Source organism: Podarcis melisellensis (genome assembly GCF_964234715.1).
Source record: "Podarcis melisellensis genome assembly, chromosome: 5".
Lineage (NCBI taxonomy): Eukaryota > Metazoa > Chordata > Lepidosauria > Squamata > Lacertidae > Podarcis > Podarcis melisellensis.
The window spans coordinates 23,211,030-23,224,490 of record NC_138537.1 but is presented as its reverse complement, the minus strand read 5'-3'; the positions used below and the strand labels follow the sequence as shown (position 1 = coordinate 23,224,490).

Below are 13,461 nucleotides of genomic sequence, written 5' to 3'. Positions count from 1 at the left end.
AAACTTGCAGCCTTGGCATTATGAGCACTATGCTCTAACCCACTGAGCTATCCAGGCATGCAACATTAGTGATCAGTCAAATCTATCCTCTTATTCATTTAAAATGAAATATTCTGTTTTAATGCTTTCCCCCACAAACCAGCTATAATTTGGACTGAAGAAAAAAAAAGAACAACTTAGCTGCATTTTAAGCCAGTAAAGTATGCACAGTCTTTGAAGAAAACTACATGTGAACTTGGTAAATGCCAGTGTAAATGTAAAGGTAAAGGGATCCCTGACCATTAGGTCCAGTCGTGGCTGACTCTGGGGTTGCGGTGCTCATCTCGCTTTATTGGCTGAGGGAGCCGCCGTACAGCTTCCAGGTCATGTGGCCAGCATGACTAAGCCACTTCTGGCAAACCAGAGCAGCACACGGAAACGCTGTTTACCTTCCCACCGCAGCGGTACCTATTTATCTACTTGCACTTTGATGTGCTTTCAAACTGCTAGGTTGGCAGGAGCAGGGACCGAGCAACGGGAGCTCACCCCGTCACGGGGATTCAAACTGCCAACCTTCTGATCAGCAAGTCCTTGGCTCTGTGGTTTAACCCACAGCGCCACCCACGTCCCAAATGCCAGTGTAGTGGATTGCAATAAGAGTGTTGGACTAGGGTCTCTCACAAACACTGTACATTCAAAGCACATCTATACCACTGGGACAGTCATGGCTCTCCCCCACCCCACAAATAATTCTGGGCACTGAAGCTGACCCCTCCCAGCACCCCCAACAAACAACAGTTGCCAGTTTTCTTTGGCTGTTAAAGTAACAGGTAAAGTGATATAAGAGTATTTTGTATGGATGTGACCTAGGAGTCAGGAGACCTAGGCAGCTATGGTGAAGAAGCTGGTGTAAAGCAAGCAAGGAGCTGTAAATTAAGCCCAAATTAATTTGCACTGTATTCAACCCCAGTTCAGCAGCATGGTTGCCGCTGCTGCTCTGGCTAAGCCTGCCAGAGAGAATAAGCAAGTCTTTAAAATACGGCTCTGTGTTGCGTTTCAAGGTCATATGACTGAGATGAATGGGCTTTGGTTCCAGGCTCTCTGGTTCTGCTCCCATCACACCCTTAGGATGCCCCACCTTTGGGGGATTTACACTGGCCTGGGCTCAGACTCAGCCAGCTGAGCTGGGATAAGCAAGAGTATCTTTGGCTGAGCCAGGAATTAGCTGTCTGAGCTGGAGATCTGCTGTATCCTAAGCAGAAGATGCTCGTTCCCCACGGATCTTGCCATAGGAAGAAAACTGTTGACAAAGTAAGGTGCACCACCTGCCCCCTAACTGCTTGCCTTTTGTGGGTGGCATTCAGATGCATCCTGAGAGGTTTGGGTCTGTGGAATTAAAGCAGATCCGAGTGCTCTGTCACCCTGGTGCAGCAAATCTGCTTTAAAAAGGTGGTTCAGAAAATGTCAGAGAAATGCATTTAAAAAGCACAAAATGAATGAAGGCTTCACAGGAAGATGAAGAAACAATGCACGAGCAAATCACAATGAATGTTCATTGTCAAATAGCCTCCATGGAAACAAATCAGGACGACGGCTCAATAAAAAGCAGACATAATTTAAACTCCATGAAAGCTTTGTGCAACGCATTGCAGGGGGTTAGACTAGATGACACTTGTGGTCCCTTCCAACTCTTCTATGATTCTCTGAAATGGGTCATCTGGAGGAGACCTTAAAGGGCAGGTTTCAGAACAGAACTAGGAAAAAAACGTGTGAGCGCCAGATAAGGAGAATCAGTGTGGCATGTCGTTCAGCCAATCTTTGCTTCTCAGGCTAATCTACCTCACAGTGTTGTTGCTGGGATTGAATGTGGAGACAGAGGAGGAGAACTGTATGCCCACCTTGAGCTCCTTGGAGAAAAAAGGTGGGGTATAGATGCAATAAATAAAAACAAATAAATAACATACATTATCTCAGTAATTCTTAACAGCATCCCTTGCTGGGGGTGCAGAGGGGGGCATCTGAGGCTGAGAGAGAGGCAGTGTGTGGCTTGCTGAAGTCCACAATGTGAATTGACAGGCCAAGCCAAGATTCAAACGAAAGGCTTCCTCGGGCTTCCCATTGTCTCACACCCGCTCCCATGGCATAGCATACAAATAGCATGGCAGACAAACAGGCTTGCTTTCAGCAGCTTACAGAAGCAGAGCTACAATTGCTCAGTGGCAGGGGATGTGTCTTGCATGCAGAAGGCCTCCCAATTCAAAGCCTGGCATCTCCGGTTAAAAGGAATTTAGAGAGCAGAGCTTGGAACGACCGCGATGCTTGACATCTTAAGAAAGCCGCTGTCTGTCAGAGCTGACAACATCAGGCTGCGGAAAGCAGTGGCCTCGTTCAATATAAGGCAGCTTCATACATCAATCATTTTTTATAATTGGATTTTGCTTTCTTCTTTTAGTTTGAGAAGCCTTTCAAAAATGGAATGTTTGGTGGTGCTGGTGGTGAGTTGCCAGAGACTGGGCGAAAGAGAACTCAGATATATTTATAGATGATGAGCCCTGCATCCTGATCTCACCACTGGGACATAAATGCTTGACCACTCGCCACTCCTGCAGTCTCCAGCAAACTGGTATTTGGAAGCTTACTGCCATTAATAGTGTTATCCTCTGTGGATTTGTAGATTTCTCTTTCAAAACCATCCAAGTTGGTGGCCATTGCTACATACCTTCTAACATTTCTCTGATGAAAAGAGGGATGCCTTATTCCATCATTATTTTATAATTTATACCCCACCCATCTGACTGAGTGGCCTCAGCCACTCTGGGCAGCTTCCATTACATATAAAAACACAATAAAACTATTTTTACAAAGCTTCAGATGCCTTCAGATGTCTTCTCAAGGTTGTCTCCTTGTCTTGGAGGTCACATAACTCCATACCCTCCAACATTTCTCCAGTGAAAATAGGGATGTCTTAAGGAAAGCGGGACATTCCAGGATCAAATCAGAAACTGGGACGGCTTCTGTAAATCTGGGACTGTCCCTGGAAAATAGGAACATTTGGAAGATATGTTGCTACAGTCTCACTATGGAATTCTTCCTTTGATGTGGCCTGAGTCTTTCAATGTTTGGCTTAACTGAATGGTCTGATCCCCGGCCATGATTTAGGGCTTTAACCAGCACTTTGAACTGTCCCTCCAAACAAAGTAAAGCCTGGTAACAAAGTACCACTGTCCTCAGCTATCCCCTAAGAATCCAGGAGCATTTATGTAAAAAAAAATTAGTCTGCATTGTAACTGTTTAACCAAACCAAAAAATGTTACAGTTCTGAGATACTAAATTGCAACTCCTTGTAAAACAACACATCAAACACAAGTCTAATAGAAACAACAATTACAATTGCAACCCTGTCACCATTTACTTGGGAGTAAATGACACTGGATATAATTGCACTTCCTAGTAAACACTGCACAGACAAGCCACAGTCCTCTGGGCACTTCTTATAGGAGTGAGCTCCCATTCAGCTCTGTAAAACCTTTCTTAGAAACACGTTTATGATTAGATAGCAAGACACCATGAACAACTGGAGCCTTTTTTTTAAAAGGGAAGGAAAATGTACCAGATGGGAGGAGTCCTGCTATGTTTCTTCGTTATGAGCTACAAATAGGGTTTGGTCCTGGATTTATTTTATACATGAAGACTCATCCCTGGAACAAACAAAGCACTTCTAAAGAATCCATCTGAGCATGTGCTGAGTGCCCTGCCCTCACCACTGAAAAAAGTATAGCTTGGGCTTAAAGAGAGAAGCTAAGTTCCAGGTCAGGGAGAGTCTCTCCAACAGTTTTAGCTCTGCTCAGTGTGTGTGTGTGTGTGTGTGCTTTATATTGCAAAAAAGCCAGGGACCTCCTTCCATCAACTGTCACCTGGCAGCAGTCATTATATCAGGATGCAGCGAAGTGGACAGGGCCACCCCATCGAACAGGTCAGAGACCAGCACCGTTTGGCACTTTCTTTCCTCCAACTCTCAACCCAAGCTAGTCATTGGAAGAACTTGTAATCAAGACATTGAACTTGATCCAAACGGGCAACACATTCTTGGTCAATCTTCGAACGAACAATCTTCGAACGAAAGTGGCCACTTTTTAAGCACGCTGTAAAGCGCGGACCGCGCCCCGTGCCGTTTGGTCCCAATCGGCTCCAAAAGAGAGCACTCCGCACATGCCCAGAGGGCTGGGGCTCAGCAGCATCACTTTAAAGGGGGAGGGGGAGTCCTTGACAGCCACACGCACAGACCACTTCTCCTGTTAAGGGCACCCACCAAGCTGCGCAGGAAAGGGCGCGCGGAAGGCGCAGCTCCGCCTCTCGCTTCCCTCCCTCCTGGGAGCGCGCGGCTTCGGCGAGGAAGCGAGCGGCGCTGGGCAGGGCTTCGGGGGGCGGGAGCCGGGGAGCCTCTCCCGCCTGCGACGCTTCCTCGGGGAGGCTGCTTCTCCGCCGCTGCTGCCGCCAGTGCTCCCGCCTCCTCGGCTCCCTCGCCAGCCAGCAGCGCGCACTTTGCCCCGGCTGTGCGTGTGCGGGAATGTGGCGGCGATCGCGAAGCGGAGCGCCCGACGCCGCCACCGCGCTCTGATGGGCGCACACGCTGCGCGCTGCCCGCTCCGTCCCCTTCGCCCGCTTCGCTCGGGGGGCTGCCCGGAGGCGACCGCGCCATGAAGAAGGAAGCGGCGGCGGCACCAGGGCGCAGCGGGGCCAGCTAGATCTCCCCGGAGAAGGTAAGGGTCGCCTGGGAAAGTTTCGTGCCTGCGAGCGACAGACGGCTGCAACCGTCGCCTTTTTTGCTTGGGAATAGTTCCACGCCATATATATATATCCCGATCGCTTTTTAAAAACTATCTACATTCATAGATATGGGTTTCTCTCTCTGCCCTCGTGATCAGCGCCCTCTCCTTAGAGCGGTTTCTTTTTAAAAGTGCCGGAGATGTCAAAGTTGGGGGGCGGGTGCGGGAATTTCCTCGTCTTCCCCCAGGAAAAAGGGGCTATTTCTCCCAAAGGCTCTCCTTTCCGGACAATGCAAGCGAAGGGAGAATGGCAAATCTCATTAAGAAAGCGCCAACTAGGGACTGCTTTCCCAATGGAGCAAAAAATACCTAGGTTGTGGAGAAGGCGTGGTGGTGGGGTTTTTTTTTAAGGGGTGGCGTCCTAGTTCTAGAAGACCCCCACCCATCCATTTCCCAGCAGCTTTTGACTCAGGAGTCAAAATGTCGATGGCTGGACGCAGAACCGGGCTGTCCAAACGAGCGCATGGGAGCGCAGTCAGGGAGCGTGGGGAAAAGGGTCGTGGGGACGGTGTGTTGGCTCTGGAGTGGGGAAGGAGAGGCGCTCTGTGCATGCCCAAGGGGTGTCTGGCCTTTGGAGCATTCTGCACTTGCTCCCGCTGATCTGGGAACGAAGTCAGGCGCGGACTTCCGCGTTCGCGCGCGTTTTGGGTGGTGAGAAAGGGAAGCGAGTCTGCCGCCCTTTAGGCACGCAGGAATAATAAGAGCTGGTGGAGCAGGCAGGCAAAGGGCAGCAGGCGTCCTAGGAAAGAGGCTAGTCCGCATTGTTCACATGCCCCCTTTCTGTCATTGCTGCGCTGTAAATGGGCTCACAGCAGATACAAATACAACATTCCATAGCAGCCGAAAGCCTACAGGAAGACTACAGGAATTGTGCGAGGAAACTTCACTCACAGCGTCTGCACCTTGGGCTTAGGTACCCAGCACAGTCTCCTTCTCATGGTCCCCTTATAACAGGGGATGTGGAACCTGTGGCTCACCTCTCCAGATGTTGTGGGACCACAGCTCCCATCACTGACTATTGAATCTGCTATCTGGGGTTGACGTAACCTGAAACCCAACAATATCTGAAGGGTAGAGATAGATGAATCTGGCCATTTCAGCCTTCTTGGTTTCTCATTTTTCTAGCCTCAAATTCAGCTCTCCACATTTCCACAATAATCTGTGAATTCGTCACACACACACACACACACACACACACACACACATATCCTCATAAAAATTAATCAGCATTTTAGTTCAGACATCTCCTAATAAACACGATATTGTGTGTAGTTTTGAGTTGCTGCAAGCAACTTCCCCTAATGCAATGCATTTCTGTATGCTGTTTTCACGAATAAGTGCATTTTAATGCACAGACCTCCCTAACGTATGCACTTTTGTACATACTGTTTGGTTGGAGAACTGCATTGCAAAATTAGGAAATGTGCGGGTTTCAAAGGATGCTGTGCTTTCAATTTGTAAAATTTACTTTCTGATCTTCCATTCTCTCTAGATCAGCCTTTGCTAACCTGCTGCCCTCCAGACACTACAACTACCATCATCCGCAGCCAGCACTTGTTGGCTGGAGCTAAAGGGAGTTGTAGTCTGACAACATCCAGAGGGCAGCAGGTTGGTGAACCTAGCTTACATTATTCTTTATGTCCTTTTGTCTCCTGGCCCCTCTCCCTCTTTTCCTTCCTGTCGTCTTTGAATTCCAGTGATGTGGAGCTTCTGCAAAATTCTGAGAATTCACTGGATGGGAAAATCTAGAAAACCTTGAAACTGAAAACTGTGTGTGAAGGTTTTCTGGATTTCCCCTCCTTCCCTACGACCCAGTATCCAGAAATTCTCTAGTGCCCTACATCATTTAAGGATCTGTTTATTTGACTTAATTTCAGTAAACAACAACAAAAAGTGTGCTGTGCTAATGTTATGTGTTATATAAATAAATATCTCAAAATGTTTGGTGTTCCTCCCCCACCCCCACCAAGCTTTATTTGGAAAATATTTTTGTTGTAAATATTTTAAAGATTTGGCAACTCAACATCATATACTTTCCTTACATTGTTTCTTGGTTCCCCCGCTTAAAATGTAGGCAAAGAAAACTGTTCACATACTAATTTTAGCTGCAGCTCCTGTAATGGTTAGAGTCCTGGACTAGGTCCTAGGAGGAAAAGTGCTCAAATTCCACTCAGCCATGAACTTCGTTTGGGTCAGTCACCATCTTGACTTACGGGGTTGTTGTGATGATAAACCAGGGGCCATTTGTGGCACCCCGGTCTCCTTGCAGGAAAGATGGGTTATAAATAATAAAAATAATAATATTAAATAATAAAAAAATAGAAGAGGAACCCCCCCAACAAAGGTAACTGCATTTCTGAAAGTGCCTCGTTTGACTGGCCTCACATTCATTTTGTGATTCTACTGACAGCACAATCCTAACCATGCCTGCTACCAAATAAGTCCTATTAAATTCAATGGTGCTTACGCTCAGATAAGTGGGGTTAGGATTGCAGTCTAATTCATTTTATGGGGGGGGGGGAGAGTCACCAGAACAAACAGCAACCCAATATTAGCCAGTATCACTGGTGCAGTCCTGATTCATAAGCTTCAGTAGAGGCTGTGCCCCCCCCCCAACTATTTTCTGTTGGGTCAGGATTGCTTGACTAGACTTGGAACATATTCTCTTGATTCTGTCATTTCTGTTCCGACCCCCATTTGGTCTTTGCTATCACTTCCTGGTTTTGGCTCTTTGTTGACGGCAAACCAGACTGGGAAGTGAAGTATCCACAGTGCAAGAAGAGCTAGCTGAGGAAGAAAATCAGCCTGGCTCCCTGGAGATGGTTGAAACCACCATAGCTCTTGTTGGCTGAATTTGCAGGTGAACCTCAGCACTTCTCCATCTTCCTACCTGGTGCGTGGGATACCAGTTGGAAACGCAAGCTGCTTTGACAGAGGGGGGGGGGAAGCGTGATATACTGCTGTCTTGGATAGCTAGCAAGTAAATAATGCCTCTGCTAAATTTTGCTTTGCTTTGCACTGAATTCATACTGCTCTGTTCAATTTGGAACTGCTGTATGTGTTTTTCAATTGCAGTGGTTGCATTTGTGTGTTTTTTTTATAATTGCATATTCTTTATGGCACCTTATGGTGAAGGGCAGGTGAGACGTCTTAGAAACAAATTAAAATGTGGCATTGAGGGAAAGGGCCGTAGCTCAGTGCTAGAACATCTGCTTTGCATGCAAAAGATCCAAGTTCAATCCTCAACATCCTCAACTGGGGTTGGGAAAGGTTCTTTGCTGAAGCCATGGAGAGCTGGGTGGCACAGTGCTCTGAGTCAGTATAAGGTGGCTGTCAATGAGAGGAAGGGAAATAGCAGAGAAAGCTGAGGAAAGAAGCTCAACAATGTTTTTTAAGGCAGAAGCGGGGAACTTGCTGGGGTAGGGTAGAACTGCTACACCAGCTTCCAGGCCGTTTTTGGGTCACTGGTGCTTACTGGGAGGGGAAACGGTGAGACAGCCAGCAATAAACAACAGCAGGCCACCTGCCGGACAGCTAGCATAGCAGCTCTGTGCCCCCCCCCCCCGTTCTGGAATTATGGTATGCCAGGGCCTGTTCGCACAGCCCTCGGAATAGCAACTAGCTAACACTTGGGCAAATTCACAAGAACTGTCAGCACGCCAAAAGAGTCAACTCACAGAAGGTTTACAGTTTAACCCCCTTCGCATGGATCTGTGGTAAGTGAAAACTGCACGATGGACATTCATTTTTTGGTTTCTTGAGTCAAGATATACACAAGTCTTTTGCCCATGCCCTCCACTTTTTGGCTCCTCCCTTCGCCACCAGCCACAATTAAACCAGGAAGTCTCTACTTAACCATAGTTTCTTGTTTTGTCTGAACCAAAACTATGGTTGATGGCTTCAGAACAGGCCAGGATATGAAATCATGGCTTGAAGTTGAGTTAGCCAGATAGTGTCGATGTTTTGGACTACAACTTCCATCAGCCCCAGGCTGATGGAGGGCACCGTGAGGACTTCTCTGGTTTAATATCTGGGCTTGTTCTGAAGTTGTAGGTCCCTGGTTCAGATGAACAGGAAAAGTGTGGTTTTAGAAGCTTCCTGATTTAACCGTGGCTTGCGAAAAGGGAGGAGATGTGGTGCTTCTTGTGTGAGCAAAAGGCTTATAAATATCTCAGCTTAATAAGCCAAGATATGATTGTCTGAACAGACTCATGAAGAGGAGGCTGGATCTTTTCCTGCCTTTTGGTGTTCTTAGTGCTGCAGCTTAGATACTTTCTTTGTTTTCCTCCAGAGACGCTTGCTGATACCAGGCCTCTAGATCCATCTATGTGACTTTGCTGGAGAAACCATGACTGAAGTCCTCCTGACCGCTGTTCTGAACGGGACTGAAAACCACTCGCTGGCTAGCAGCGGATGGACGTCGAACAATGTCACCAGCAAGTGCTTGCTGACCAAAACTGGTTTTCAGTTCTATTACCTGCCTGCTGTCTACATCATAGTCTTCATCACTGGATTCCTGGGCAACAGCGTGGCGATCTGGATGTTTATCTTCCACATGAGGCCTTGGAGTGGCATCTCAGTTTACATGTTCAACCTGGCGCTGGCTGACTTCTTGTATGTCCTGACTCTTCCTGCACTGATCTTCTATTACTTCAATCAAACCGATTGGATCTTTGGGAACTTCATGTGCAAGCTGCAGAGGTTCATCTTCCATGTCAACCTGTATGGAAGCATCTTGTTCCTCACTTGCATCAGTGTGCACAGGTACACAGGTGTGGTCTACCCCTTGAAATCGCTGGGGCGGCTGAAAAAAAAGAACGCCGTGTACATCAGCACCTTGGTTTGGGGGGTTGTGGTCACTGGGATTTCCCCCATCTTCTTCTACTCTGGAACTGGGGAAAGGAAAGTCAAAACCATGGCTTGCTACGACACGACGGTAGACGACTACCTACGAAGCTACTTCATTTACAGCATGTGCACCACGGTCTTCTTGTTTTGCATCCCATTCATACTGATCCTGGGTTGCTACGGATTAATTGTGAAAGCACTGATTTACAAAGATTTAGACAATTCCCCGCTCAGGAGGAAATCGATTTACCTGGTTATTATAGTGTTGGCGGTATTTGCTGTGTCTTATCTCCCCTTTCACGTGATGAAAAACTTGAATCTACGAGCCAGGCTGGATTTCCAGACTCCAGAAATGTGTGCCTTTAACGACAGGGTTTATGCCACTTACCAAGTGACTCGGGGGCTGGCGAGCCTCAACAGCTGCGTGGATCCTATTCTGTATTTCTTGGCTGGAGACACGTTCCGAAGACGGCTGTCGAGAGCAACCAGGAAAGCTTCAAGAAGGAGTGAACTCAACGTGCAGTCAAAAAGTGAGGATATGACTCTCAGCATTTTATCCGAGTGTAAACAGAATGGAGACACAAGCTTGTGAATAACAGTTTAATTTTCCTTTTGCAAGCAAGCACTCTCATCCCCCTTTCCCTTATCCCCACCCTTCATTTTTAACCCATGTAAGAATCTAAATTCTAATTTTCAAGAAAACTTAACAAGCGGACAATTTATTTTGTTTCGTTTTGTTTGAAAAACATGCCGTTTGAAGCTAGGAAAAACGTGGGGAAAGTAAGTGTCAAATTCTTTAAAAAATTAAATGGAAAACAGTATGGGAGGTTTCCATTCTTACCCTTTTAATTCTGAAAGAATAATGTATCTTATAGTCTGGTACACACAACAAATGCAGTGCAAACCCTCAGAAAAGGCGTCTCCTTGACTTAAGAGTATGAGGAATGCCCGTGGAAAGTGAATACAGTATTTCTTTAAGGCTCTAGTCTATTCTATAGCTTCCAGTTCCCTTGCCTGTTTCTGCCTTGCTGTGGTTCTGGAAAGGGCAGTGTCTGTAGGGGACCAGTCCCAGTCAGGGATATTGCAGACCCCCTCCCTGAATGTAGGTCTTTTTATTGAAAACATCAACGACAAAAAAAGCCCTTTGATTTGCAGAGATACCAAGGAGGCTGACGGTGTTCTACACAGCTGATCGATGAGAAGTAAGCCTGGTGCTTATTTTATTAAAGTTGAATTTTGTTTAATAATTAAGTAAGATTGGAACATATTAGATGACTTGAATTTGTTGTTTGGTATTGACTTCAGGTCCTCCTCCTCCTCCTCCCTTCCTGCATGTCCCGATTATCTTCCTCATCGCAGGAGTTCTGGATGTAGACATGTGTTCCTGGACTGCTCTCTTAAGCACTGCCGAAAGCACAATGCGAGAAAGGCCACGGGTTAGTAATGGTCTGTTGGCAATTATTTCTTTGCGATACTAGCAAGTTGGTCTAGCGGAGCCAATCGTGTGTTTTTCCCCCACTCTCGAATCTGGGCTCGTGCAGAGGACCATCTGGTCACGGCGCGTTCGTGGGAAACTGCTGGGCATGGTGGCTCCCAAACTAGGACAATCTGGTAGCGTTCACCCATCACCATATGCAGGGTTCAAGTTTTCATCATGTGTTGGAAAACATGGGGGAAACCGTACAGCCCCAAATGCACTGGAGACCTAGCTCCTTTGTGTGATGTTGGATGTGACAGCAAGCTTGGCACAGGCTGGGCTTCTCTCATGCAGGCTTCTGAGATGGTTTGACCATGGGCTTGAACCTTCTTTGAATAGATCTTCCCTGTTACCATATAGGGAGGGTTCTTCTGTACATAGAGGAGATGATTACTGAAAATGTGATGCCCCACCTCAATAATAATTAGAAGTCTGACAGAGAGAGAGATTAGATTGTAAGAATTAGTGCTGTCATGTTCCCTGAAAGGTTAACAAATCTATAAACATAGTAGATGTACAGTACCAACAGCCCCAAGGTTACACAGAACTTGCAGCTCCTTCTCAGCAGTTTAGTACACATCTAATGGGCACATCAGAACACTGTTAGGTTTTGGGGTTGGTGCAAATCCTCCAATAATTTAACCTATCTAGTTGGCAGTACCTGTATTTTTGTCAACATGAAGAATTGCATTTGATTTATTTTTAGCCCTAATTTGGATTTCTCCCTTTTTAACATACAGCACTTTGCATGACAATAGCAGTTTTCCTGGCATTTAATGCTCTTTTCTTCTTCTTAGGAAAAAGAAAAAGAAACTGTCATTAATTTTCACGGGCGGGGGACGGGGAGAGGAGTGCCTCATCTAAATGTATAAAAGATTTACATCAGATTCAGAAAGGCCTGAATGATGGCCTTCCCTACCTTTTCCCAATGCCTGACAGTGATCTGAGATGGCTTCATCACTACCCCACCCAAAAGAATTCCACATGTGGACATGACATTTGGATTTAGGAACTTAGGAAGCAGAGTTTGGCCAAGGTTTCATCAAGCTCAGTGTTGTCAACACTGCTCAGCTGTGGCTCTCTAGGATTTCAGGCAAGATCCAATCCTTCTTGGAAATACTGGGGATTGAACACAGAATCTTCTGCATGCTCTACCCCTTGCCCAACACAATCTTTTTGAATTCTCCATTTCCAGCTTACTTGGGTTTTTAGGGAAATACTGTTCTCTACAGCTCTTTTCAAGCATTCAGAAACAGGCTGCGATAACCGTGCACTAGAAAGGAGTGCTATGGCTAAGAGAAAGGTAGTGGGGAAGATGACCTGAAATAGGCCAAAAACAATGTATCATGCAAGCTGCCAACTGATGCAGGAATCCCAGTCCCCGATAGATTCAAAACACAAAACAGTTTGGATTGAAAAAAAGAGAGCCTTATTTACTTCATTTAATCTACCAAAATGTATCTGGAAAAAATGTTCTGCTGCAGCAAGCAGTGCTTTGAATTATTACAAAATTCTTTCTGTATAAAATAAAGAGGATACGTAATCTCATAAATGGCTTGAACAAATCCTTCCAAAAAGACTGTGGTTTACAGGAGAGGTAAAAATAAACTATTTACATCTTGCTTATTAATTTCCAAAGGCTGAGGATGAGCAGAAAGGGAATTGCTCTGAATAATGGCAGAGTTACAAATCAGCTTAAATTCATAAATGCAAAATCTACTGAACCTGCAAAATCTGTTTATTTAACTTATTTCTCGAGGAAGGCAATGGCAAGCAAAGAGCTCTCTCGTGCGTTCACAATGCTCCTTGATTCTACACTGAAACTCTGAATTGGGCATTGTTGAGTGAAGGGATAATGAGATGCATCATTAAGGCTGTGGTGCTGAGCTCAATTACTTGGGAGTAAGCTCCCTTGGACCCAATGAGGCTTACTGCTAAGTAAATATGCATAGGCTTCCATTGCAACCTCTCTCATCTTGTTTTATAAGAACCTATAAATCAGAATTGTGCAAGGCTTCTGTTCAAATGTTGACACGTATGCATGTCAAGCTCTAGCTTAACAAGCAATCTGAATAAAATGTAAAAAGCCAAGAAAATTTAGAAGCTTGGTAAATAAGTGGCAGTCTTCTTTTTAATTAATTAACCTCTTGTGATTAGCTGTTTAGATTAAGGTTCGGGGAGAGTGTCAGGAAACATGGAAAACCTTTCCCTGCATCACCAAGAAACATGTAACATTAAACAATTCCCTTAAACCAAATTGAACTGAGGCATGCCTTGCTGGGCACAGCAATTGAATTAAGGGTACAATGGTGGAAATGGATTTTTTACTCT

The 13,461-nt window shown here is 45.8% G+C and overlaps 1 protein-coding gene across 4 annotated transcripts; it reads left to right on the top strand.

Annotated features, from left to right (window-relative positions):
• Nucleotides 1-4,264: 4,264 nt before the first annotated feature.
• Nucleotides 4,265-12,820, top strand: P2RY1 (purinergic receptor P2Y1). 4 transcript variants are annotated; one of them, XM_081911283.1, is made up of 4 exons: nucleotides 4,268-4,739; nucleotides 9,097-10,183; nucleotides 10,809-10,855; nucleotides 10,959-11,078. In XM_081911283.1, the coding sequence occupies exons 2-3, from the start codon at nucleotides 9,154-9,156 to the stop codon at nucleotides 10,850-10,852; spliced, it is 1,074 nt and encodes a 357-aa protein (XP_081767409.1). In that variant the 5' UTR covers nucleotides 4,268-4,739; nucleotides 9,097-9,153; the 3' UTR covers nucleotides 10,853-10,855; nucleotides 10,959-11,078. The 4 variants fall into 4 exon arrangements, with proteins under 4 accessions (XP_081767406.1, XP_081767409.1, XP_081767408.1 ...); XM_081911280.1 differs by lacking the exon at nucleotides 10,809-10,855 and having other exon boundaries at nucleotides 4,265-4,739; nucleotides 10,959-12,820; XM_081911281.1 differs by lacking the exons at nucleotides 4,268-4,739; nucleotides 10,809-10,855 and adding an exon at nucleotides 7,532-7,665 and having other exon boundaries at nucleotides 10,959-12,820.
• Nucleotides 12,821-13,461: the final 641 nt, after the last annotated feature.

What these genes read in the sequence shown, in the direction of transcription:
- P2RY1 (XM_081911280.1), top strand. Translation starts at nt 9,154, where the DNA reads ATGACTGAAGTCCTCCTGACCGCTGTTCTGAACGGGACTGAAAACCAC. An exon ending in ACTCAACGTGCAGTCAAAAA is followed by an intron (nt 10,184 to 10,958) that starts GTGAGGATATGA and finishes TATTGACTTCAG; the next exon opens with GTCCTCCTCCTCCTCCTCCC.